At 50.0% G+C, this 27,058-nt stretch overlaps 1 protein-coding gene across 1 annotated transcript; it reads left to right on the top strand.

Annotated features, from left to right (window-relative positions):
• On the top strand, nucleotides 1-27,058 carry SLC1A5 (solute carrier family 1 member 5). Its single transcript, XM_056845920.1, has 8 exons — nucleotides 1-497; nucleotides 15,886-15,928; nucleotides 16,879-16,965; nucleotides 18,303-18,469; nucleotides 19,026-19,259; nucleotides 21,320-21,514; nucleotides 25,801-25,935; nucleotides 26,821-27,058. Exons 1-8 carry the CDS (start codon nucleotides 1-3, stop codon nucleotides 27,056-27,058), a joined length of 1,596 nt encoding a protein of 531 aa, XP_056701898.1.

Here is a 27,058-nt window from a genome sequence, read left to right as displayed (position 1 = left end):
ATGGCTGCGGAGAAAGGCGCCCCCAACGGGGACCTGGGAGCGGCCCGGGAAGAGGGGCCCGGGCCGGGCGCCTCCCGGCTGCGGGGCTGCCTGCGAGCCAACCTGCTGGTGCTGCTGACGGTGGCGGGCGTGTTGGCCGGCGTGGCGGTGGGGCTGGGCGTGCGGCAGATGCCCCGCGAGCTGAGCGCGACCCACGTGCTCTACTTCTCCTTCCCGGGCGAGCTGCTGCTGCGCCTGCTGAAGATGATCATCCTGCCCCTGGTGGTGTGCAGCCTGGTGGCCGGGGCGGCCAGCCTGGACCCCGCGGCCCTGGGGCGGCTGGGCGGCTGGGCCATGCTCTTCTTCCTGCTGACCACCCTGCTGGCCTCCTCCATCGGCGTCGTGCTGGCCTTCATCGTCAAGCCCGGGGAGGGCGCCTCGCCCCCCAAGCAGCTGGGGCAGGCGGGGGAGATGCCCCCCTCCAAAGATGTGGCCGATTCCTTCCTGGACCTGATCAGGTGAGGGGCCCCTGGCAGGGATTCCCAAAGCTTCACATGCACAGAGGCACGTTTCCAGTAGCACCTTAAAGACTAACAAAAATATTTTCTGGTAGGGTATGAGCTTTCGTGAGCCACAGATCACTTCTTCAGATACCAGGTATCTGATACCAGATACTTCAGGTATCTGAAGAAGTGAGCTGTGGCTCACGAAAGCTCATACCCTACCAGAAAATATTTTTGTTAGTCTTTAAGGTGCTACTGGACTCTTGCCCTTTTTGACTACTGCAAACAGACTAACACGGCTACCCACTGTGAATTAGAGGCACGTTTGTTCGCCTTTCCAAGGGGTGGGGTGGGGCGACTTCTGCCCAGTCCCTGCCCACTGAGGCATGCTTATTTGCTTCATTTATACCCCACAATGGGGAACCAAAGCGGCTTACGTTCGTCTCCATCTTATCCTCACAACAACCCTGTGAGGTAGGTTAGGCTGAGTGTGTGAGACTGGGCCAAGGTCACCCAGTTAGCTTCCATGGAAGAGTGGGGATTCGAACCTGGGTCTCCCAGATCCTGTACCACACTGGGAAAGGCTATGTGGTTTTATCCCCCACTCTTGTGAAGCCATGACACATATGTTTGTGAGAATGAACCTTTGCAGGTGAATCTCCACCTGGAGAAGTTTCCTGTCTGCTGGTGCAGCATTTCTCAGCCAGGGATGTTCAGAGGGGTGACTGAGAGTTACCCAAGGGGGAGCTGGTGTTCATGTGGGAAATGTTCCTGTGGTGCTACTTGAAATTTATTGTAGGCAACCTCTTCCATGCCTGGCTGAGGTTAACCCCAGGTGGAAACCCAAAGGCCAGTGAACGATGCATGAATTTTCTGTGCCCTGTCAATAGCACAAGTCTTACTTTGCAAAAAAAGGGGGGAATTAGCAGATTTGGCTGCTGCAGTCCTGCAGCCTGTCAGGTTGACCAATTATCAACTCTGTATGTTGTTTTTCATTTTTAAAACCCTCACAGTTCACCCCCAAAACTGCTGAGTGTCTGGATGGATCTATTCCTGGTTTTGCTTTTAGGAAATTGGGGCTGTGAACATCTGGTGAGAACCTTTGGAATCTGGTGGCATTCAAGGACACACTCCACCTCTTTCCCCACCCCATAAGTTTTTCTTAGATTTGTTTATTCCCATCTGCCTTCTTTTCCCACATCACGCCTTTTGCGCATTTGAGAGGGAATATAATCCTGCGTCAGAGGATTGTGTTAAACGATGGAATCAATTTGTAGCCGTTCCTCTCCTTCCCGGAGAAATAAACATTTATTTTTTCCCCATCTGTTCTAAATACACCCGCCCTAAAAAGGCTACTGATTAGTTAGTTAATTTTCTTGCTGGCAGAACATTCTGTCCAACTGAGGGGCAGCAGCATCAGGCCCAGCTCTTCCCAAAACGACTGTGTGTGGAGGGGAGGAAAAAGCCACCTGGGACATGAGCCGCTGGTTGCGTGGGAAGGGGAAGCCTGGAGCTTGCTGGGACCAGTCCTGGGTCCCTTGGTGGACTGGGAACTTGCAGGGAGATGAGCAGTGTATCTGAAACATGCAAAGTTTGCAGTGTGACTGTGCTGGTCAGGGAGAGAACTATGCAAAAAAAAACCACTCCTTTGTGTGCGTTTCTGGAGGGATGTGGAGGTTTAGATATTGTTTGGGTGAGACAGCCCAGAGGGGCACTTTAGCTCAGCATCTGCCAGGGATGTGTAGCCTGCTAGATAGCCTGGGCAAATGATCAAAAGGGTGGCTGGAATCTCTGATTGCTTCTTCTTATCATTTGGAGATGCTCTTTGAATGATGGAGATGGTTCTGTAGCAGTTGCCGTTTTAGTAGTGGCAAAATAAGAGAAGCCCCATAGCATTTTAGAGGCATGACAGAATTTATTCCCGCAAAAGCATCCAATGAGGTGAACCTCTGATTCACAGAAGCTGTGGCTGGAATAAATTCCATGAAGGCTCTAAAATGCCACAGGACTCTTTTATTTCCTATGTTGGAGGGAAGTTCCGTTCCAAGAGAATTGTGTCTACCATCTGTCTTTGTCATCTTGTCTAATTTATTTTATTTATTTGTCTTCCTTATAGCCCGCCTTTCTCACTGGGACTCAAGGCAGATTTGCACAGAATGAGCCAATGCAATCAACAGGATTGGGATACTCAGTAAACGGTGCAATAGGATTAGGGTTGTAGAACCAACCAAAAGTCTAAAGACAGAACTGAAGCAAAGCATAACTATTAACATGACACATTGAATGATGCAAAATTACATAGTAGGATCTTACTTACAGTAATCTGTACACGGTAGTGTAGACCACTGTCCGCAATAATTTATCTAAGTAACTTTGTGAACCGTTTTGTACAGTGCAACCGGGTTGCCTGTGCAGAAAAACCCTCTTGAATTATTAAGTTTTGCGTAGTTTGCAGAAAGCCAGGAAAGTGGGATCCTTCCCGACCTCCTCAGGCAGGCTGTTCCATAAGGCGGAGGCTTATCCAATGTTTTAAAGCCGCTTGTGTTTTCTGGCCATCATGGCACAGATACAACAATGAATTTTTATACGGGAAAGGTGGCTGTGAGAAAAATAACACAGCAATATAATGTGCTTGCTCTGTAGGTCTGGTTATCACAAGGAGAATTTGAGACTTTTGCTCATGTCTCGGTTACCATCCCAGCTAGAAAATGAGAAGAGCTGCTTTTTTGTTGTTCTTCAGTAGATCTGGTTTTTGCAAGGATCGGACCCCTAGAATCAGAATCTCCTGATAAAATCAGGATAATTTCTTGTAGTGGTTACCCTAAGAGAATGCTGTGTGTACTCAAAGAGTCATTGACTGCAAGAGGGGAACTCCCAAACATGTCTCCTAACTTGTTATGAATGCACCAATGTTCTTTGATCTAGGTCACGCAGGCTCTACCTGGTTGTTGTTTTCTTCCTCTTGGAGCTTGGGTATGCTGACTTGGCACAAGGTACCAAGGTGCTGGCCTGGACCACAGGATTCTGAGAAGGGGAGGGAAAAGGAAGGAGTCTTTTCTCCCCACTTCCTCTGCCTGAGCATGTGCTCCCCATCTTGGATCTGTGGTGAGATCTTTTTCCATAGCTTGGAGCTGTGGGTGCAGTTGGCATTTGGTGCCAGCGTGGTGCTGTGGGTGTAGCTTGTTTTGGTGCCAGCTAGGAGTAATCTTCTCCCCACATTACCTGGAGATCTTTAATTAGTGTTGGCTGCTTTGTTAACATTCCAATCTGGAACAGAGGATGGTGTTTTTGCATCTTCCCATTCAAAGGCTAGTAACTAATGTGTACACAGTGTTGTCAGTATGTAAGTTGTAACCAGGGAGGAATGACAACCACACCTTTCTACAGTTGGGGTTGGCAGTGTTCCTTGCTCAGGTTTTCCTCTCTTTGGAAGGTACTTATTTACTCCAAACCCTGCCTTTCTTCCTAGTAGAGACCCAAAGCAGCTTATATAATTCTCTGCTCCATTTTGTCCTCACAACAACCCTGTGAGGTAGACTAGGCTGAGAAAGTGTGACTGGCCCAAGGTCCCTCAGCAAGCGTCTGTGGCAGAGCAGGGATTTGAACTGGCTCTCTCCGATCCTAGTCTGACGCTCTAACTACTACACACCTTTTGATCACCACAAAGGTGGCTCCTTTGCTAGAACACGGAAACATAACTCATGTAAGGAGCAGAAATTCTGCCCAAAAAATCTGGAATTTCAAAGTTCTGCTTCAGAACCTTGATCTTAAAATGTAATTTTCAGGGGACACTTTTTTGCGAAAACTAAAATAATATTCATGGGGTAGGAAACATAAGCAAGGATTGCCACTGTGTATGGTTTCCTCTAATTTCTTCCCAAAAGGCTCTTTTAACTGAATGCTGCAATAAAATTAAAACCAGTTGAAAGTATCTTTATTTTTAGCAGCTAAATTAAAACTCATCCACCAACTCCCTCCGGTTTCAGTTCTCTAGACTTTCCCCCTGAAAGGCTTTCTTAACTCTCACGTGGGCATCTTTTGTGGAAACGGCTGCATGAGGAAGCTGACTGGCTTTCTCCTTCCCTACCCTGACCTCACCCGCACATGTGCATTGCCTTTCCACATGACCCGCATGCTGCTCCTCAAATGCTGGGGTGCCTCTAGCTTAACGGATGCTCTAAACAATCTATGCTGTGATCAGAACAAGCTGTCTAAATTCCAGCAAGATTTCTGATTTGGCATGACTCAAGGGCTCAGAAAAATGTATGACAGTGTGTGGAGGGGAGGGGGGTTCCCTTTTATCTCATGCAATAAGGCAGTTTCAGCCTGCCCTTCCCTCACAGTGCATCTTCTTTTTCCTTCTTCCCCCGGCTTTGCACAAACTTACATCTCCTTTTCCTCCTCTCCCTCCTCTGTCTTATCTAGTCGCTTTGTGCCCATGCTGATCTCTAGCAGACTCTTTGCTGACCATTCATTGGCCTTCCAAAGGAAGCCTAGTTTTCCACTCTGTGAAATCTGGGCAGCCCCCTCCCCCGCTGCCTTTGTCCACCTTCTGTCCTGAGTCAGAGGGGACCATCGTCCTTCTTGGCTTTTCCCCAGTTGGAACTTCTCCAGGACCGAGGGGAAGGGAAGGCAGGAAGACGCTATTGTTGTGCAACCACTTCAGCTAGGAGGGTGAGTTGTCCAGCGCAAGTTACAGTGATGGTCATGATTTGAGCTGTTTGCTCGCCAGCCAAACAAGACAGCTGCCTCCCTCGTCTTCAGTCGTCTACTTGTTCCTCTCTTCCAGTAAAGAGAACAGATGTTTTCTGAGTTTTGCCAAACTTCTGTACTGGGAGTCACCTGCAGGTCCAAAGGTGGAGGGGGGCTGTGGCTCAGTAGAAGAGCCTCTGCTTGGCACGCAGAAGGTCCCAAGTTCAGTCCCCGGCATCTCCTGTTAAGGGTCAGGTCGGAGGTGATGTGCAGCTGTTTCAGGATCGTCTTTCATCTGTAGGTCTTGAAACCTATACTAGCCTGTGAAGCAATCTTTCATTTGCTTTGTGCTTGGGTGTACCCATACTGTTAGCGTCCCTGGCGGTCCAGGAGAGTTGAGCCCCTAACCCTTCACAACAGTGGAGGTCCCTTTCAGGCCGACCTGAATCCAAGGGTCTTGGTTAATAGGCAGATAGTAGGTAGTTGGAGCCAGTGTGGTGATTAAGAACAGTAGACTCTAATCTGGAGAACAGGGTTTGATTCCCCGCTCCTACACATGAGCAGCGGACTCTAATCTGGTGAACTGGGTTGGTTTCCCCACTCCTACACATGAAGCCTGCTAGGTGACCTTGGGCTAGTCACAGTTCTCTCAGAACTCTCTCAGCCCCACCTACCTCACAAGGTGTCTGTTGTGGGGAGAGGGAAGGAGATTGTAAGCCAGTTTGAGGTTCCTTAAAAGGTAGAGAAAATGGGCATATAAAAACCAACTCTTCTTCTAGAACGGATGGGGAACCTTTTTTCCGCCAAGGGCCATTTGGATATTTATAACATCATTTGCGGGCCATACAAAATTATCAACTTAAAAATTAGCCGACCAAGCCCCAAGCAGGGAGCTGCCCCAGATGACACCCCCCCGGCGTGGGCAAGCAGGCAGACATCCAACCGGTGGCGCACTCGCCCACCTGGTGGCACAGGATGGTCTGTTGCACCAGCCAGGCGTAGCCATCCAGCCACACGCCAGAGTTGTTCCTGCTCCGCATGGTCAGGGCTGGATTCTACAGCCTGCTCCTGCTACCTCCACCTGCAGGGATGAAATGAGGACACGTTGCCCCCCACACGCATTCTGGCCCTGCCCCCTTTAACCCCTCCATTGTCGCCACTTCTGCCCTCAGCCCTCTTGGAGTACAGAGGGAATACGTTTCTCCATGGCCTGGGTGGGAAAGGGTTAACACAGTTTCTTGGGCGGTCCTAGCAGCTCCATAGCTAATGACTCTTCTGCAAGGGGGGAAACGGTTCCTTTTCTGGCAAAACAAACTCACATCAGCCTTGAATAGAGGCTATTCCTGTCCGCGGGAGGGGGCGGATGACCAGTCTTAGATCCTTCTGAGCTAGAGATCTGCCAGGACCCACGAAGGGCCAGACCAAATGATTTTGCGAACCTTAAACGGCCCCCGGGCCTGACATTCCCCACCCCTGTACTACAAGGAAGGATACTGAGGGCAAGGGTGGTGGCAGTCCAGTTCTCTGTTGTGAACTGCCGCTATCCAGAGTTGCTCTGTGTGTAGATGGATCTATCCCTGGTTCTCCCTGAGCTTAAAGAGGTGAGGGGCTGTGGCTTAGTGGTAGAGCCTCTGCTTGGCATGCAGAAGGTCCCCGGTCTAATTCCCGGCATCTCCAGTTTAAAGGACCAGGCAGTAAGTGATGTGAAAGACCCTCAGCCTGAGACCCCGGAGAGCCGCCACCAGTCTGAGTAGATGATCTTGACATTGATGGGGTCTGACTTGGTAGAAGGCAGATTCATGTGTTCATGTGTCCCTATCCAAAGGTGCTTGCAGTTTGAGTCAGTGTGTGTGTGGGGGGGAATGGGATGGAGGTGAGCAGCCCTTTCTGGTGAAGTCCATCTTTCCAGACCTGTTGGGTCACAGCCATAACATCCTTCTGAATTTTCTCCCTACGCCCAGGGTGTCAGGTTTTCCTCATTTATGACTCACATAGCATTCACTGGCATTTAAATTTTCCTTAAAAACGCCCCTGGCTTATAAAACTTGGTTTGGGTGCCTGCAGATTGACCAAGAACCAGACTGGGGGGTGGGGGTGGAACGGACTGCAACACTCACCGTCTCTTTCACTGTCCGCCTCGTAAGGGGAGTTCCCGGACTGCGGTAGAAAGGGGAACCGGCAGCAATATTTCTTGTGACCAGTGCTGCTATTTCTATGCTGTCTGGCTCTTTCAGTCTTGATCTGTCTTGAAAGGGGTGGAGCAGAGTAGGTGGCGTTCTTGGAGTCTGATGCAACTGGCGCAGGGTATTGAGTTTCCTTAGCCAGTGTGGCAAGGCTCTCTCTTCTGGGAAGGCCTTTTAGGAAAAAAATTAGCCGTCTGGTGTCTGCATGAGAGCTCGTTGGGGCTTTTTGTGGGCTGAGGGGGGAGGGGGAAGCCTTTGGCTGCCTGGACCTCAGCAATCTATCCTTGTCTGGGCCAAAGAACACCCTTTTAGGGGTTTGTAGGCAGTGGAGTGAAATGGTTGGCCGGCTGTTTTGGATATTCCTTGTTTTGGGAACTGTCATTCTGGCTCACTGGGTTGGTTTGACCTTTTTTGCAGGCTCTTGGGGTAAATTTGTTAGCTGTAATCATAACCCAGGGCTTGGAGAGAACTGCACAAGTTACTGCTTTGGGGGCCTCTGTGGCAGTGACATTGCAGAATGTGTATGGCAGCTCACAAGGAAGAAAACAATCCCATCAAACAATTTTAAAATATAGATTATCAGTATTTACATGGGACCAAAACTGAAAAGTCCAGCTGCTTTTCCATTCAGAATTTTAAACACTGGATTTCCCACATGGTTTGCTTCTTCAGTGGGTGGTAGAAATCTTGACCTCGTCCTTTTTTTCCTGTTCTTGGGAGGCGTTCGTAACATGCACTTGGGGTAGATCTCCTGCTATTACAACTGATCTCCAGCCAACAGATCAGTTCCCCTGGAGAAAATGGCCGCTTTGGCAATTGGACTCTGGCATTGAAGTCCCTCCCCTTCCTCCTCAGGCTGCACCCCAAAAACCTCCCACCGGTGGCAAAGAGGGACCTGGCAACCCTAACTTGGGTAGCAGGAAAACAGATAATATAGACTGACCACAATATATGATTGGGAAATACCTGGAGATTTTATTATACACAATAATGGATAATAACACCAATTATATATACACATGGAACACCTCAAATTCTGTGATACATCTGCTGTGTGTTTCTTGCTGCAACAGGTATGTTGTTGGGGTTCTTCAGGGAGGAAGAGAACCGAAGCAGGCCTGGGTTCCAGGGATTAACTAAGTATTAATGGGTCCAGTGGAGTCATAGCTGTTCAGCATGGTTTTTTTGCCTTAATCCTGGCAAAGATCCCAGAGGTACAATCAAACCATGGTTTGGCTTGCTCAATTAAGTCTTGCTGTAGAGAGAATGTGTAGACCAGGGGTCCCAAACCTTTCTTGAGCCTGTGGGCACCTTTGCAATTCTGACACAGGGTGGTGGGCGCTGCCACAAAATGGCTGCCACGGGAGGCAAAGCCAACCAAATGTTAGAGAGAGGTTATGCATAACTCTCATAGTAACTCTTCAGTGTTTCAGGTAGAAGATCTCTTTAACAGGGTGCCTTTTTAAATGAACTTACTGTTGTTTTTTCTCCATTGCACAAAGATTATCTTCAGTAACAGTGACGATCATTGTTCTGTGGTGGCAGCTGCTGCAGGAGCAACATTTTTAAAGATCTGCATGCCCAATCGGAAGTCCTGCTGAACAGAGCTCCCATCTGGCCCCACCCACTTTCCAAAAACACTTGGCAGGCACCAAGGAAAATGTTTGTGGACAACAAGGTGCCCATGGGCACCGTGTTGGGGACCCCATGGTATAGACAGACAAAAGTGAGACTTGCCTGTTGCCTTGGGAAGAGAGAGATAAGGAAGCTGCCTCAGAGGCAGGGTTGGTGAATTAGTTTCTGACATCAGAACATAGTTATGGTGGAGAAATGGAAATATGGTGGAACTGTAACAGTGGCTGGTCAGTTTTTTCATGGACTGAGACCTACAGAGATGGCAATCTAGGTCTTACAGCCGTAGAAGGACCAAACTAAGCCACAGAACTGCTGTTGGTGGAAATACCAAGCTAAAAATGTGAGTTAGCCCTGGGGGCATGCTGTTCTCTTCTCTCTCCCCCCCACCCCAAGTTCTGAAGGTGATTTTTTTAAATCCGGGAGGCAGCATGGGGAAAATGTTGGGATTAACAGGTGACTTCAGTGATCATAACCTGAATGTAGATCTACCTCGGCAGTCAGCCAAACTTTCTATGTACGATGAAAAATATTGTGGCATAATTAGATAGGTCATGCAGATGGTAAGAAGGGAGTGGCCCTTGAGATCCATTGAGAGAGGGAAGTGTTGCTGAACTACCCGGGAAAAGCAATACACAAGTAAAAATCCTGTTAACAGTACTGTGGGGGGAGTGGGTCTTAAAGAATGGGGAAAATGGTTAAAATCAGGTTGAAGGGGAGAGTTCAGAAGGTCTCTCCCTTCAGGAAGATTGTGGTTTATTTTTTAAATCATCTTACTCTGCTATACCATGGGCGTTAGAAAGCCAAGAGGGATGCCAGCATGGTTAAACTGCCACACTTTCAAAGATAGACCTGAGGTCCAAATTGGAATGGGGTGTGTGTTACAGATTCTATCAAAAAAAAAAAAGCAAGTCAGTGATAAGGTAACAGAAGGAGGCATGTGAAGAACTGGCGGCGTGTGCTTTCAAGGCTGAAGCGGTGGCCAAACCAGTTTGTGGAATCGACGTGGCAGAAGGGCTGTCTGCCTGCGTCACTGTTGACAGAGGAAAGCCGTGGCTGACTGAGGCTTTACCGGCTCTTCCTTGCTTTGGTCCCTGCCAAACAGCTGGCATTGCTGAAGTCTGTTTACTGTTTCCAGAGGGGCGGGGTGCATCTTTGGGTAACTCCCCCCCACACACAAATCTCAGTCCTGGGCTCCAAGGGAAGGGTGTCTGGGGCACGCTGCTGACCCCCGGATCCAGGTCTCCAACTCTCAGACTAGGGCTGGAAAACTGTTTCTTTTCCCTATCTTAGAACTGAGCTTTTCTCCCCCCTCCCTGCAAGGTTAGGGAAGATACCAGCATCTCTAGATATAACCCGGCGCTTCCAGTTTCTCCAGCCTGCGGTTCGAATCCCACCTCAGCTGTGGGTTCACCCAGGCCAGTTTTCTGCCACTTGATCTCGCCTCCTCTTGGGTTTCTTGGGCACGAGTTCCTTCGAATCGCCGTCACGCCCACCCTGTTTGAAAGTGTGCGAGAAAGAAGAGTATTCAGAGCAGTCACAAAGAGAACACTGTTTTCGGCATAGGCCATGCCGGGGCGGAACAGCTGCTCAAGGTTTTTGCCTTAATCAGGTGGGTTGTGTCTGCCTGTGAAGGGGTGGGTGATATTCCCTATAATTCCCTATTTGAGGATGGGAATTAGCACAGCAAGGGGAGAGCCGCTGGCCCCTCTTTCCCCGCTAGGCCAGCTCCCTTCCAGCATTGAATTGGTTCTTGCCTGTTAAATGTAGGAGAGCAGTTCTTAAAACTGTAACCTGCAATCTGAACCAGCAGCGTCAACTCCTTGACCTTTGCCTGATTCTGCTGTTCAGTTTGTCCTCGAGTGATGGATGTGTAGCGACGGGTTCTCTCTCTGCGCTGAGTGAACTGTGAATGTGCCCCAAGAGAAACGCTTCTTCCGTGTGTTCTGGGACCTGTCACTCTGCAGAAGGGCACATAAGAAGTTTTTTCTTAAATGTAGGGCTGTCCCTGCCCCAGGGCACTTTGGGAGCTCCCCAGAAGGCAAGAAATTCTGATAGAAATCCTATTATTTGTTGGGGGGGGGGGTTTTGTTGAACTGCCACCCAAGGCTCTTTTTACAAAAAGTGGCACTCCTGCTGGTGTGGCACATCCCTGCCTTGTGCTGGGTTGGGAGCTTGTCCTGACTTGACAGGGTGGCAACCTTAGTGTGTGTGTCCCCGTAGCATGCCCAAGATCACACGCTGAAGGTGGGGTGATAGTTATAAATGGCAGGCTGATCCAGAAGGAGGGGGGGGTCCTCTTAACAACAAGGTGTGCAAGCTTACTCCTGATTATTTGCAACAGATTGTGTTACATGTTGAAGCATAGTTGACGTAAGAACTGGCTTTAAATAGAAGTTCTGTTCAGAGTCTTAAGCTGACCCTCCATGTATAGAAGCAGTGTACCTTTCAATAGCGGGTGCTAGCGACAGGGAGTCGTTGGGCAGGGCTTGTTGTATTTATGCCTTGCTTTATATGCCTCGTGGGAGCATGGTTGTAAATGAGGTGTGGACTGGGTGGGCCCTGATCCTAATCCTAATCTGTCAGGCACCTACTTACTTTCTCAGTGAGAAGATGCATCACCTCTGGGGTGCTTAACCTGAAGTTTGGTTCATTCGTATGCTGTGCTTGTGAAAATCAAGCGAGGGAAGCGGTGTCTTGGCCCCAAGCCAGGAAGTTTCGTTCTCCTTTCCCTGAGGCTGCCAACCTGATGTGTGAAGAGTTAGACGTGCTTGAGACTTGCCAGGGTCATACAGGGTGCCATCTGCTCGCACACAAAATTGGCCTGTCTCTTCGAGGTGGCAGGGGCCGTCAGTAGCTTTCAGATGCGGGAGACGGGTCCTTCTCTGAATCCTCCCTCAAGTGGGGATAATGCCTTGCTGAGCCAGCAGTGCCGCTCTTGACAAAAGCCGGGTCTCCCTTCAGGCTTGCCTGCTTGGGTGGCAGGGGTGGTCCCTGCAGCCATCCATGAAAACCCAACCCCCTGGCCAATATAAAACATCTTGATATTCTTCAGGTTAAATTTTTTAGAAACTTGCTGGGTATTCCGCGATGTATCTCCTCCTCCACTCTGCAGTTAGAACTGGGGCTCCCAAACCCTTCATATATCTATTTGTCACTGAATTTCGGTTCTCCTCCTTTGAGCCATCCAGCAGCTTCTGATATGTTTCAGTCGATATCTCTGGGTCCACCTGGACTAGTAGGTTAGACAAAAGATTTTCCCTCCCAATAGAGCGACTGAAAGCTGCAAGGAATAGTATTCGGAAAGCAAGCTGTAAACAATTACAAAATAAGATCTTAAATGAGGATTGGTCCTTCGTGTTTAAGGATGCAAATCTTTAATATTCACCTCTCCTCTCTCAGAAACCCTTTGACAGAACTTCTTCCTTGCCAGACTGTGTCCGCTGGTAAGAAAGCTTGTCTAAATTTCTAGATTTCTAATTGGCAAAGTGTAATGCCTTAGACTCAGTTGAGACACAAGGGAGATACAATAAAATTAATGCAGGAGAACACAAATGTCCATTTTGTCCAGATCAAGTAAGACACCCTAACCCACATTGTTTTAGCATGTTCACAAAATAATATTGCATGAAATAAATATATCACTCCCTGGATAAAACAGCTATTGACACTTTCTGAGAAGCGGATACTGCATTATCTGCTATCAAGGAGGTTGGTGGATTGCATGAGGGACCTGGCAACGTTTCTCTTTATACTGGCAAGAAAAAATTAATCATTTCCCCCCCTTTTTAAAGTGTGAAACGGCAGATGAATGAATAGCCAATGGCTGTTAAATCTGGGGAGAGGAAACCCAACCCCCGTGCTTTTCTGAAGCAGGTCTCAACTGGGAAAGGGTTGCAGCTCTTCCATGTGAGGGGCGGCTCATGTTCCCCTCCCAGGGTGGTTTCAGGACAGTTGCTTGGAACGCTTGGTTGGAGGAGGATGGAGGGGGGGAAGGCGCTCCTTCATCTCTAGGTCCGGCATCCTCTGCCTCTCGATGACCCGTGAAGGAACATAACACAAGAACCCCAGAAGAGCCCTGCTGGGTCAGACCAGCGAGGGCCCATCCCGTCCAGCATCCTGTCTCACACAGCGGCCAACCAGTTCCTCTGGAGGACATAGAGGCCGAGGCCTTCCCCTGATGCTGCCTCCTGGCTCTGGGATTCAGAGGTTGACTGCCTCTGAAGGTGGAGGTTCCCTTTAGTCACCATGGCTGGTAGCCACTGAAGGACCTTTCTTCCATACGGCGTCCCTTCCCTTTCCCTCTGCCACCCTCCTGGCTTACGAGTCTCTCCTCACTGGGCCATACTGCCACTGATGCAAAATGGATTCAGACTGGTTGCCAAGCTCCAATTTGCCTAGTCGTGTATTGGCTGGTTGCTGTTTTTTATTCTGGCTGTGGGGAGGCCCCCCTTGCTGGCTCGTGACCTCCCCCTCCCTCATGTGGCTGAGTAACTCCATGTCTTCCACGAAGGCTGAGGATACTGAACTGGGGGGAGGGGGCTAAGCCAGGGCACCCCCCGGATCTTTCTTCCTGGGGGTCCTTTGCCCATCTGATATGCGTGCCCCTTGCAGTGATATCGTGGTGTGCCGGTGCCCCATAAGGCAAGATGGTGGCTGAGGCTGGGATTGTTGGCGGAGAAAACTGTATTTGGGTGGCGAGGAGAAGGGGCAGAGACTTGAGGAATGCTGGGGGTTTACAGGATACCTGTTGGAAAGCAGAGGATACTTTTGGCTTATCCTTTTATTTTTTTAGTAAATTAGAGTGGCAAGAACATTTTTTTTTGGCACCTTGTTTCCTATGTGGAGTTGTTCTGAGAGGTGCATCATCCCCCCTGTGCCCCTATAGCAGCTACAGTTCAGTTGAATACTGCCCAGCGCCAAGAGAGTGCCCCCCATCCCCCCCCCAGCTGTAGAGCTGACAGTCAACCGGCTTAGGTTAAGGGCACAGCGTTTGATGCCAACCACAAACCGGTCTGGCAGAGCTCTGGGGGTAACTCCCTTCGTAAAGTGGGACAATACAGGGATTAGCAGGTAATCTGGTTTGTGCTGCCCGGTCGATCCTCTGGCGAGTGTCCTGCTCTGAACTCGGTGAAAGGGGGGGCACAGTGTGGCCCAAAGGGGATTAGGCCAGAGAGAAAGCCAGGTGCCAGCAGGTGAGGGCTTAGAACTGTGACCGCTGAGCCGTTCAGGAGCCAGGGCCACACTACGGGCTACTTTTGAGCAAGGCTCGGATAATTGGAAGCGGCAAGCTGAGGGGGGATGCATCTTCGCTTTGAGAGCTGGTGTGGAATAACTGTGACGATGGGTATGTTGTGAGCAGGGAAGCCCCTGACCTGGCTAGTCTTGGCTGGTATTCTTGCTGACGTTATGCGAAGCTACTTTAGAGCAAGGTTCCCCAATGTGTAACCTGTGGGCACCTGAGCACCAGCCAATGCCTTTCCTGGTGCCCACCAAGTGTTTTTAGAAATTGGGTGGGGGGCGGGCAAATGAGGTTCCTGCTCAGTTGCCGATGGGAAATCTGATTGGCTGTACAGGTTAAAATAACCACAGTGTTGGTTTTATTATCTTGCTCTTTCCCAGTGTATTTTTAAAAAATTAGTCCTCTTGTACCCCCGGGCACTTGGGCTTCCTCTGTGTGTATGTGGGTTGGCTCCTTGTCCTGCGGTGGTCGCTGTGCCCACCACCCTGTGTCAGAACTCCAAAGGTGCCCACAGGCTGAAAAGGTTTGGGGACCTCTGCTTTAGGGTGTCCAATGCACAAAATACAATCACGTTTAGAGTAAGGCTTCTAAATAGTTAGTCACCAGTGGCCGATATGAACTTGCCTTCAGGCAGGCCTTGCAAACTGGGGTGAAAGGATTGGATCACACAGATCTGTTGCGCTCATGGAGGAAATTTCCTATGGCAGAGGGAAGGGTCCCTTGATGATCCCCCTACAACCACTAGTGGAACTCCCTGCCCCAGGATGTGGTGATGGCTGCCAACTTGGGAGGCTTTAAGAGGAGTGGACAGGTTCATGGAGGCTATCCACGGCTACTGGTCAAAATGGATACTAGCCAAGATGCATACCTATTCTCTCCAGAATCAGAGGAGCATGCCTATTATATTAGGTGCTGCTGAACACAGGCAGGATAATGTTGCTGCAGTTATCATGTTTGTGGGCTTCCTGGAGGCACCTGGTTGTCCACTGTATAAACAGACTGCTGGACTTGATGGGCCTGGGTCTGATCCAGCAGGGCTTTTCTTGTGTTCTAACCACGGGCTCTGCAAGGATAACATTCCAGACTTCACAGGGGCCGGTCTGGCGTGTTTGTTCACACATGAGAAGGGGTTTCTTCTGGTTGTCATGAGGTGTGGCTAGTCTTTTGGGTGTGTACGTGCCGGACAGTCACAAGTAGCCAAAAAAGAACGTAGCTGAGGTTGTCTAGAAGGGTGCAGGTTGGGCTTTGGCTGAAAGGGGCATGGCGCTCCCAGATGAGTTAGCTGTGTGTGGTGGATAGAAGAGGGCAACGGTTCCCCCGCATCAGCATGGTGTAGTGGTTAGGAGCGGTGGACTCTGATCTGGAGAACCGGGCTTGATTCCCCACTCCTCCACATGAGTGGCGGAGGCTAATCTGGTGAACCAGGTTGGTTTCCCCACTCCGCATGAAGCCAGCTGGGTGACCTTGGTCTAGTCACAGTTCTCTTAGAGCTCTCTCAGCCTTACCTACCTCACAAGGTGTCTGTTGTGGGAAGTGGAAGGGAAGGTGATTGATTGTCAGCTGCTTTGAGAGTCCTTAAAGGTAGAGAAAAGTGGGGTATAAAAACCAACTTTTCTTCTATCACTCCTGACCTGATTTCTTGTTCTCCTCACAGGAACATCTTCCCCTCCAACCTGGTCTCTGCTGCATTCCGATCGGTGAGTGGATTTGGGTTATCTTCTTCTCCTCCCCCTTCAAGAAACCATCCATTGCTGGGAGAGGGAATGGCCTCCAGTTGAATCCCAGGCATTGAGTTGGCCTCAGTGGCATCTTGACGCGTGCCCCTTCCACACCCTCCGCCGTTTAAATGACCTAATGAAGTTAATCTTTCCCATCTTGCTGTTTATCTACTGCTGTTGAACTCCTTTTCAGACGCAGCCAGGTTCAAGGCAGGAACCAGTTTGGCTTAGATGTTCAGAAACCATGTTAATTTAAACAAAGGCAAATCCGCAAAAAGAGCACAAGGATGAGGGAAAGGGAGGAAGCTGGAAGGTTTTCAGGGAACGTGGCCTCCGCCTGTGTGTTCGAGGCAGGCGAGTTCCCCATCATTTAGTGTATACCTCCATGCGTACCAGATCAGATCCACCCCAGTACCCCTTTTCATTCCTTGTTACAGAAAATAACCAGATCCAAACTAGCCTCCAAGTATAGATGTGTCACAGTGGTGGAGGAGGAAAGTGCCATGAAGTTGCAGCAGACTTACGGCAACCCATTTGGGTTTTCAAGGCAAGAGATGTTCAGAGGTGGTTTGCCATTGCCTGCCTCCGCCTAGCGACCCTGGAATTCCTTGGTGGTTTCCCGTCCCACTATTGGCCAGGGCTGACCCTGCTTAGCATCCAAGCTATGACAAGCTCTGGCTATTTTGGGCTATTGAGGTTGCTGTTGCACTAGTGGATTAATCTGTCTGGGGTCAGTGGCTGAACTGCAGGTGGAGATACGATATTTTCCTGGCCCATCCTTCCACTTCCAGCTTGCAAACAGTGGGATGGCTGAAAAGCATATTGCGTTGTTTTGATTCTCTGGATGCTTCCAAGTCAGGTAGATAAGAAAGATGCAAAGCCTGGGTAGTTTGGGATGTATTTGACACTCTGTTCTGCTTCTCCTCCAGTATGCGACTACTTACGAGTTGCTGCCAATTAAAAAGAACTTAACGGATGAGCAGGGTGTCACTGTTGAAAATGACACCACGCTGAAGGTGAGATGAGCTTCAGTGATGAATGAGTGCGCATCGGGGTATGCTTTAGTTGAAAAGTGAAGAATATTTATTTTTATAAAGATAATGTATATGTGAATTTATAATTTTAAAATGTTTCTTTTCTCAAAAGTTATTTGATATACTGGAAGTTTGAATATATTGATTCTATTTTTATTGGTCTTGGACTGTATTAAATGCGTTTATTTATTACATCAGGGTGTGCTTTAGTTGAAAAGGGAAGAATATTAGCATTTCGGTTATTTCTAGCCATCATGGAGCAGCAGGGGTAGTAGGCAAGAGCTGAACATGGGGTGCTGGATGGAGCCAGCAAAGATTTAGGGATGTCCTGATAGTGAAACTTTCAGAATCTTCTCTGTCTGGCCTCTAAGAGCCATGTTATGTTCCCTGTTGATTTTATTTGTTTAATTCATGAATACTCCGACTTTCTCCCCAGTGGGGACCCAAAGCAGCTGACATCATTCTCCTCTCCTCCTCCCTCCATTTAGAGAGCCGGTGTGATGTAGCAGTTAAGAATGTCGGGCTAGGATCTGGGAGACCCAGGTTCGAATCCCCACTCTGCCATGGAAGCTTGCTGGGTGACCTTGGGCCAGTCACAGCCTTTTAGACTAACCTACCTCACAGGGTTGTTAGGAGGGTAAAATAGAGAAGGGGAGAGAGTTGTAGCCTCTTTGGGTCCCCATTGAGTAGAAAAGTGGGGTATAAATGAAGTAAATAACTATTACCCTGTTCTTTCCCCCCCTGCCTACTTGCAAGTCACATTTATGTGTGAAGTTGGGTTCTTTTTTTGTTGTGTTTGAGTTGCCCTGCAAGATGCGCCCATCTCATTTGCCTGAATCACCCCCCTGGTTGTTACAGCCCAGGAAGGAATTCCCTGCTTGGAGCTCTTTGCCCTCTCTCTCCTCCTTGGGAATAGCAAGGAGATGGGGTTGCACAGTGAGAACGGCAGCTGGGGTAACTGCCTGGTTCTTTTCTCAGGTTTGGGGCTGCCTTTGAGGAAAGGGTATGATAGCAATGGTGGTGGGAGAGGCACAGACAGGTGATGAAGGGCAAGGCATGTATTCTGTTCTTTCAGGTAGGACAGGGTGTCAGCGTAGTAAAGCAATAAAAACCTTTCACCTGGTTGCTTGAGGACAACCTCTCCTCCTCCTCCTCCTCCATGAATAGTCAAGTGCCTGTTGGCTGTGCTTCCCCACTGCCCCGGGGGTTTCTGCTCCCCAGAGGGTTTCCCTGCCCCGACTCCTTCAAGTGAGTCCCCCCCACTTCCGCCTGCCCCAGCCAGCAGCTCACATGGCACTCCCTTCTCCCTGCTTCCTCAGGTCCTCAAAGGCGGAGAGGTCGAAGGGATGAACATTCTGGGCCTGGTGGTCTTTGCCATCGCCTTTGGGATCGCTCTGCGGAAGCTTGGGGCTGAAGGGGAGATCCTGGTCAAGTTCTTCAACTCCTTCAACGAAGCCACCATGGTGTTGGTCTCCTGGATCATGTGGTAAGAGATCACGGCACTGGGCTGGATAATGTCGAGACTCAAAGGGGGAGGGACAGCACAGCCGGTGGGAAAGGGGCTCAGGTGTCAAGGGAATGTCCAGCACTGTGAAGCCCCCTTGGCTTTGTAGGATTTTGTGGTGCTCGACAAAATTCTGTAATCTTCATCAAATTGGAGCACGTTTGTGTGTGTTTTTAAGTGCTATATATTGCTAGCTGCTGCAAGGGTAAAGAGCTGTGATAAGCACTGAAGGCCTGACCACTGGAATGCTTCCGGCTTCCCAGTTCTTACCAGACGCCTTCTGTGTGTTTGCAGCTATGAAGGCTAAAAGGTTGGGGTGGGGCAGTTGCAGTTCTTTAACAAAGGCCTAGACGCTTCCAGAAAGCAGAAGTGTGTGCCCAGTAAACCAGTCTGTGCCTGGTTTGTGCTGTTGTGGAATTGTGTGTGTGTGTGAACACCCACCACCTGAGCAACACACTGCTTTGCGGGGGTTTCAGCTCCCCTCCGACTACACAGGATTAGAGGCCTGCGTTGTACCTTTCTGGTTCTCCCCTTCTAGGTACGCCCCCCTGGGTATCATGTTCTTGGTTGCTGGCAAGATAGTAGAAATGGAGGATGTGGTAGCTCTCTTCACCAGCCTGGGAAAGTACATCTGCTGCTGCTTCGTGGGCCACGCCATCCATGGCCTCCTTGTCCTGCCGGCCATCTACTTCGTCTTCACGCGCAAGAACCCCTATCGGTTCCTTTGGGGCATCTTCACTGCCTTGGCCACTGCCTTTGGTACTTCCTCCAGGTATTGAGAGATGGGGTGTGACTGCGGGGGAAGGCTGGGTAGGGAAACTCCCCTACCTTTGAAGAGGTTGGGCAGCCAGAAAAGGAAGACCCGCTGGGCGCAGGCTCTGTAACAGTGATGAGCTCAGTTTTTGTTACATCAGGTTCCTTGTGCATCTCACTTCTGCCATCTCGTTCCCCTACACACACCCCAGTTCTTGTGATGGTTCTCCCAAATGCCAGAAATGCTGCGTTGCAATTGGCACATTGGATTCGGACTAGGAAGAAGAGGAGCTGGTTTTTATATGCCAACTTTCTCTACCACTTAAGGCAGAATCAAACCAGCTTCCCTTCCCCTCCCCACGACAGACACCCTGTGAGGTAGATGGGGCTGAAGAGAGCTCTAAGAGAGCTGTGACTAGCCCAAGGTCACCCAGCAGGCTTCATATGTAGGGGTGGGGAAACAAATCTAGTTCACCAGAGTAGCCTCTGCCGCTCCTGTGGAGGAGTGGGGAATCAAACCCGGTTCTCCAGATCAGACTCCACCACTCCAAACCACCGCTCTTAACCCCTACACCACACTGGGGCAAATTTCCAGTCTGCCCAAAGCTTTGGGGGCAGCTTGGGGCCAGTCATTATCCTTTGGCTCAACCTCTCCCAGAGATAATTTACTATAATAACAGTTCAAAAACAGAGTGCAAACATCCACAGGCAGTAAGCCGAAACAAAGTGCCTTACGCGTTTCAGCAAACAGCCTTCACTGGCGGCTCACGGTAGAAACATAATTAGTCCAATCTCATCCCATTCATGCGCTGGAAAATTGTCATAAACCACAGTTAGGTGACCCAATAACAACTTGGAGTATGTTATGAACTCTTTATAACAAAATCACCAGGCTTCAATAATATCATTCACATCTGGGTATTGCCGGTCAAAATATCAGGACCAATATATCGCATGGGTTGTAGTAAAGATAAAGGAGAAAGGCATTTCTGCTGCTCTTTGAAAGAAGAGTGAGATTTAAAATATAAGTTTACAGCAGAATGGGTTGGGCAGCTTCAGCACACCTCATAGGGAAACTGAGGCTGGTGACTGGCTGGCCTTGCCTTGCCACTTCCTGGATTTCTGCACCACCCCCACCCCTGGCCCCAAAGGTTCCTTGCTTTTGGGATCTCCCTTCTGCCAACAGCACATGGCCCCTGAGGACTCCTGTCCTGACTTGAGCATCCTTGGCCCTCTGAACTCCCAGCCACTTCTAGCCCCCCAGTACTCCCTCTGTTTCACGTTTCATTACTAACACTGTTCCCTTTGCCTCTGGGCTCCCCACTGTGCTTGTATTTTGAATTAGAAGCCTTGATTCTCCCCCTTTCCCCCAAATTCCGTCTCAGATGCATAACTTTCTAAACCGTGCCTTTGATTTCCCCGCCTCCCAGCTGAAGACCTTTCACATCCCTGCTGAGTGCACCTGTTTGTTAACATTCTGTTGCTTCCAGCTGAGGGCATTTTGAATGTTCTGTGGCATTGCAGCAGCCAGTGTTGGTGTGGGGCAGGTTGTAAATAGTTGCATGAGCGTTAAGAGAATGCAATGCAAATATTCCTGATTCAGAGCTAGCACTTGTTTTAAAAAACAGAATGTAACATGCCGAGGGGCAAAAGGCTTTATCTGATATTCCATTCTGCACATATACAGGTTGAGTATCCCTTATCTAGATTGCTTGGGACCAGAAGTGGTCCGTATTTCAGATCTTTCCGTATTTTGGAATATTTGCATATATGTAATGAGATATCTTGGGGATGGGACCCAAGTATAAACACAGAATTCATTTATGTTTTGTATACACTTTATAAACATCACCTGAATGTCATTTTAAACAATATTTTAAATAATTCTGTGTATATCGAACAATCAGAAAGTAAATTGGCTTGCTGCTGTGAGTAATGCCTGCATGCCGGCTCAAAAAAGTCTGGTTTTCGGGTCAGTCCGGATATTGGATGTCCGGATAAGGGATACTCAGCTTGTGTTGTTTGTCTTGGTACACCCTTGACCTTTCTGCCTTGACCTCACTCCTTTCCCCACCACAGCTCCGCTACTCTGCCTCTGATGATTAAATGTGTCGAGGAGAACAATGGCGTCTCCAAGCACATCAGCCGCTTCATCCTGCCCATCGGGGCCACGGTCAACATGGACGGGGCGGCTCTCTTCCAGTGCGTGGCCGCCGTCTTCATCGCCCAGCTGAACAGCATTCCCCTCAACTTCATCCAAGTCATCACCATTCTGTGAGTCCTGCCGGAAGGCCCCGTGCCCTCTCCTGGGAGGGGGCGTCACCCGGCTGAAGAGCTGTTGTGGGCACGAGGGTGGGAAAACCCTGGAGGGCCCTAGAGAGCGGCTGCTGGTTGGAACTGGTAGTGCCAAGCTGGGTGAGACGAAGGCTTGGCTCCGTATGAGGCAGCCTTGGACCAGCTACCCACTCTCAGGCTAGCCTACCTCACAGAGTTGTTGTGAGGGTAACAGAGAAGGGGAGAACATCGTAAACCCCTTTGGGGTTCCCATTGGGGAGAAAAGTGGGGATAGAAATTAAGTAAATATATATGTGAATGTTACAAAAATGTCTCTCCCCCTCCCCCCTTGTACTAGAGCATGCGCTTGGCATGCAGAAGGTCCTGAGTTCAATCCCTGGCATCTGCATGCTAAAAAAAAAGGATGTCAGACAGCAGGGAGGGAGAGAGGCCTTTGCAGATCAGTTAGTCGGAGCAAGTGAGGCCAATTAGAGGAGGAACTAGGGGAAGGGCTGTGTCTCCGTGGCAGAGTATCCCAGGTTCTATCCTTGGCATCTCCTGTTAACGATTCTGGCAGGAGGTGATGTGAAAGCCCCTTCTCTGCCTGAGACCCTGGAGAGCCGCTGCCAGTCTGAGTAGACAATACTGACCTCAATGGACTGACGGTCTGACTCACTATGAGGAAGCTTCATGTGTGACCATGCTGAGCAGAATAGACATAGGGCAGCTTCCATGGCCATGTTAAGAGAGGCCTCCTCTCAGTTCACCCTCCCGAAACTGCCGTATCCTCAAGAAGACGTACCCTTGGGCGTGGCCCCCTCTGTTTTTGAACGGGTTGTAATTTTCTTAGGAAGAAAATAGTATTACGAGGTTGTAGGAGAAACGAAGGGAGGATTCATGTCACCTTGTGCCACATGGGTGGGGCAGTGGGCAAGAGAACTACAAAACATTCCCGTAAGAAGGGATCTCCGTGTGGACAGAAGCTGCGGCTTACTGGGTCAAATTTTAGAGCAGGGGTCTCCAACATGATGCCTGTGGGTGCCATGGCACCTGCCGACACCTTTTCTGGCACCCACCAAGTGTTTTTAGGAAGTGGGTGGGCCCAGCAAGGCTTCTGATGGACTGTTGGCGATTGGATTGGCTGTGCAGATTTCTTAAATGTTGCTTTAGCAGCAGCTGCCACCACAGCACAAGGATCTGCACTGAGTGAATGAAGTTAAGCTGTGGAAATTGGTTTTTTTTTGTGTGTCTAGCTTTTCCTCCTGTGTCAGCCATTTTATGGTGGCCATTTTGTGGCTGCACCCACCGTGCCGGGTCAGAATTCCAAATGCTCCCACAGGCTCCAAAAGGCTGAGGACCCGTGCTTTTTAGGGAGTACTCACAAGGGAGCTCGTATTAGCCGAGCTGGACTTGAACAACAGCCATACGGAGCAAGAGTCTGGTTGTCTTGAGGGCTAGGAATTTGTCTCATTTTTGAACAAAAGCTGAGATTTATTCAGGAAGGCTGATTCTGCACTCAGCATAAAATTCTTAAGAGGATCCACCCCAGCCTCACGTATGAAGCATAAAAGATGCATGTATTTTTCCTCAGATAACTTCGTAAAAGATCCAAGAGATGTCATAAACTCCTGAACTCATCTCCTTTGCTGGAGAATGCTTCTAGTTCTCAGGGTTTCTGCGGTGCGCTCTTAAGGCTGAAAGGGTTTTTTTTTTGGTGGGGGGAGGTTATGTTGGGCGTCCCAGTGGTTATGTGAGTCTGTATGTGGCCTGTAGTCAGATTTTTCTTCCCAGATGTTCCTTCTGCCTCCCTCTTTTCTCCTTCCCCTGTCAAAATGCCAAATCTTACAAAAAATATTTGGTTTGGAATAAAGCTGTGGTCAGTAGCTAGACTGAGCAGCAGGCTAATGCCAAAAAAAACCCAGCAACCCATCTTTCTTTTGTTGCCTCTAGAGTTTAAACTCATGAAGCTGCCTTATACTGAGTCAGACCCGTGATCCATCAAAGTCAATATTGTCTACTCAGACTTGCAGTGGCCCTCCAGGGTCTCAGGCAGGTTGTCTTTCACCTTACCTGGTCCTTTTAAACTGGAGATGCCGGGGATTGAACCTGCGCCCTTCTCCATGCCAAGCAGATGCTCTACCGCCGAGCCACAGCCCCTCAAATTTTGCACACTTTAAATGTGCTGAGTAGGGATTTTGCTCCCTCCAGGTGACTCTGAACAAAGTGCAGGCTTCTTGTGTTGCAAGAGTATTTTTCCCTCCTGGCCTTCAGGTGCTTAGTCATCTACCAGGAAGTAAGACCCTTCACTGAGACACTGGGCAGCAAGAGAACTGCATGCCTGGTCAGGGGAATCAGCTGGTGGGCTGGAAGGGGAAGGTGCTCTTGGTGACTTCTGCTCTACCGGAGGGGGTAAACTCAAAAGGCCAGTCAGCCCCGGGAGTGGACTTGCTCCAGATCTCCCTGTCTTGTCCGTGTTTGCTCACAGGTCTTGGGTTTAAAGGGCAGCCTCCTCTTCCAGCATCCCTGCAAAACCAAGGTCCAGTCCAGCTCGTCTCTAACAGCAGCAGTGTTGCGTGACGTGGACATTGGTCTCAGACTGTTCTGTTGTCCGGGGCCGGCTCTGCCACGGGGGTGGTTCACATGGCCGCTTGGGCCTGCGATGCTTTTAGGGGCCCAGCCAAGCAGTGCAAGAGTTAGCGTGGGAGTTACACTAACTCATGCCGAGTTAGATCCTTGGTCCATCGAACTTAGCATGGTGTACTCTCTGGCAGGGGATCTCCAAGGCATTTGGGAGAATTGCACCCCCTCCCTACTGTCTTCGGAAGACCCTGTTTTCATGTGATGCAGTGGAAGGGAAGGGATCGCTGTTCAAAGGGGAATGAAACCCAAAATGCAGGCACCGGACGTAGGTGTTTTGGTCTTGGTCTTGGCATCGTGCTTTTGAAAACTCTGGGCAAGACCTTGGCATTCCCACATAGCTGGTTGTTTTGGGGGGACAAAATTCTGGGGGCCCACAAAGCCGGGCAAGCCGTCAGACCTTTCGTGTGATGGGGCTGTGTTTGAGTGGCACGGGGGGCAAAAGCAGCCTTTGTCTGGGTGCCCTGGGTGATTATCAGTAGCTTTGGGTGGCAGCTCCCAAGTGAGAGCAAACGGCAGAGGGACAATTCCCCAGCGGCACCCAAGAGAAGGAGTCTGGGGCAGCTGCCGACCCTGTGACTCAGCCCCATGAGTTGGTTTGTGGCTTTATGGGGGAGATGAGGCTCTCATGACCAGCATATGATCTTCCTGCCCAGCTTCTGCCTAATATCTAGACGGCTCTTAGTAATCACATCCATCCTTTCTAAATCTTCTCGTTTTCTAATTTATGTGCTTTTATTTAAAGCATTTCTCAGCCACCTTTCTTCCTTATGGAGCATAAAAATCTATATATCTAATTCCCACAAGTGCCCCCTGCCTGTGGATACTTAAATCCGCAGATGGGGGGTACACTCACCCCAATAGGTGTTTTTTCAAACTTGGGATAGTCCCCAAGTCTGCAGAAAGTTCTGAAAACTAAGAAAGAAATCAGAAGGTTTCAATTCCCCGGTTTTAAAAAAAGCGTTGTCTGCGCTTGCCAGAAGCTGTTCCAGGTGAGTGAGCGGGTGGGCGAGTGGGTGGGCGAGGCCTCCCCCTGGCTCTCGCCGCCTTGCCCAAAGCCCCTCTGGGCTGGCAGGCGAGCCAGCTAGGGAGGCTATCCTCCCCCCATACTCTCGCCAGCTCACCTGAAGCCGCTTAGAGTGGGCAGGCGGGTGAGGCCTCCCCCCTCCACAACCCTGCTCTTTTTTTGTTAAAAGGTAAGTGGTTGGGGGGAATGGGATTCCCCCCCCCTTCCCATGAGTTTTGCAGGCCCCCACTTGTAGAATACATAAAAACCGAACTTTAAAATCACAATTTAGTACTGCTGGTAAACCTAATCAACTACAATTCTAAATAAGACCATCTTCAGCTGCTTCCTAAAGATTGAAAGTTGTTCCATAATGGCGGAGCTGCCACCAAAAAGGCCCCCTCTCCCTACCAAATGAGCTTCTTTGATCTATGGGGCTGTCAAGAGGGCTTCTCCCTCTGATCTTTAGTTCCTGGGCAGGAACGTATGGGAGAAGACGGTCCTTCAGATACCCTGGTCCCAACCCATGTAGGGCTTTTTCTTCTGTCAAGTACGGCACATGCTATCTGGAGACCTCCACAACAATAGTCGGGGGGGATGACCGGCAGCCGTCTCGCTAACCTGCCCATTTGTGGCTTTGCAGGGTCACTGCGACAGCGTCCAGCGTTGGGGCGGCCGGGATTCCTGCAGGCGGCATCCTGACCCTCGCCATCATCTTGGAGGCTGTTGGGCTGCCCACCAACGACATCTCCCTCATTCTGGCAGTGGACTGGCTTGTGTGAGTACCGGGGGTGGTAGAAGGGGTGGCGTTGGAGGGAAGAACTCACCGCGGGCATCAGCTGCAGATTGTTCGCTTCCCCCCACGTTGATGCTTTTCTGCTGCCATTCTTCAAGTGTCTCCCTCTCAACTTGAAGGATGCAGAGAAGGACACTTTTAAATAACTCGAGCAAGTAAGCCAATCCTGGTACTTTTTCCAGGATCACTGCTTCGAAAGTCAGGCATCTGGAGTGGGGAAACCCCCCGTCTTTTTTTCCTCATCATGGCCCCAAATGCTGTCATCAGTCATGACTGCCTCAAAACCCAGCCCTGGAGCCCTGCAAGCCAAGTATGAGCCCCAACCCATGGCTTGACCATCAGTTGTGCTGTAGTCCTGGAACATGCAGAACAAGGCCGATGGCCTGTGTTGGTGGGCCAAATGTGTGTGTTGGTGTTTCCTGCCAAGGTCCTGGGCGAGGAAATGAGGAGGCTTCTTCAGCTGTTGCTGCCTGCCCTAATGATGCCCAGCTGATATTTGAAGGGCTGTTTGTATACATGACAAAGAGGGCATCTCTCAACAGGCTGGTCTGGTGTGGCTGGCCGGGCGTGTGCTGACTGTGGAGTGGGCCCCTGGGGCATGGGAGGGAGAAAACCGCCATGGCTTCCACTTAAGAGTGCTGCCTTGTGGAGGCAGCAGCATAGGAGGAGCCCTGCTGGGTAGACCACAGGTCCATTTAGTCCAGAGTCCTACTTCCAGTCAAGGCCCCTGGGGAACTCAGAAGTGAGTCGCACAGGCTCTGGTTTCTCCCAGTGCGTCTTGTGCTTTAGAGAGATCTGCCACTTCCGAAATGGGGGGGTGCCACTGGGGCTCTCCTCGGTATCCCTGATCCCTTTCTCTCGCTTCAGGGATCGCACGTGCACTGTCCTGAATGTGGAAGGGGATGCCTTTGGCGCTGGCCTCTTGCAGGCGTACACAGAGAGGACGGAGGGCCGGATGGAGGCGGAAGAGCTGATGGAGATTAAGACGGACGTGGCGGACGGCGTCAAAGGGGTGCACACCGAGGAGGGGTCTCCGCTGATCAAGAGGGGCGGGCCTCCCCGTTTGGTGCGCATCAACTCTTGTGAAAAGGAATCCGTGATGTAA

This window comes from Euleptes europaea, chromosome 3 (genome assembly GCF_029931775.1).
Source record: "Euleptes europaea isolate rEulEur1 chromosome 3, rEulEur1.hap1, whole genome shotgun sequence".
Taxonomy (NCBI): domain Eukaryota; kingdom Metazoa; phylum Chordata; class Lepidosauria; order Squamata; family Sphaerodactylidae; genus Euleptes; species Euleptes europaea.
This window is presented reverse-complemented; position numbering and strand designations above follow the sequence as displayed.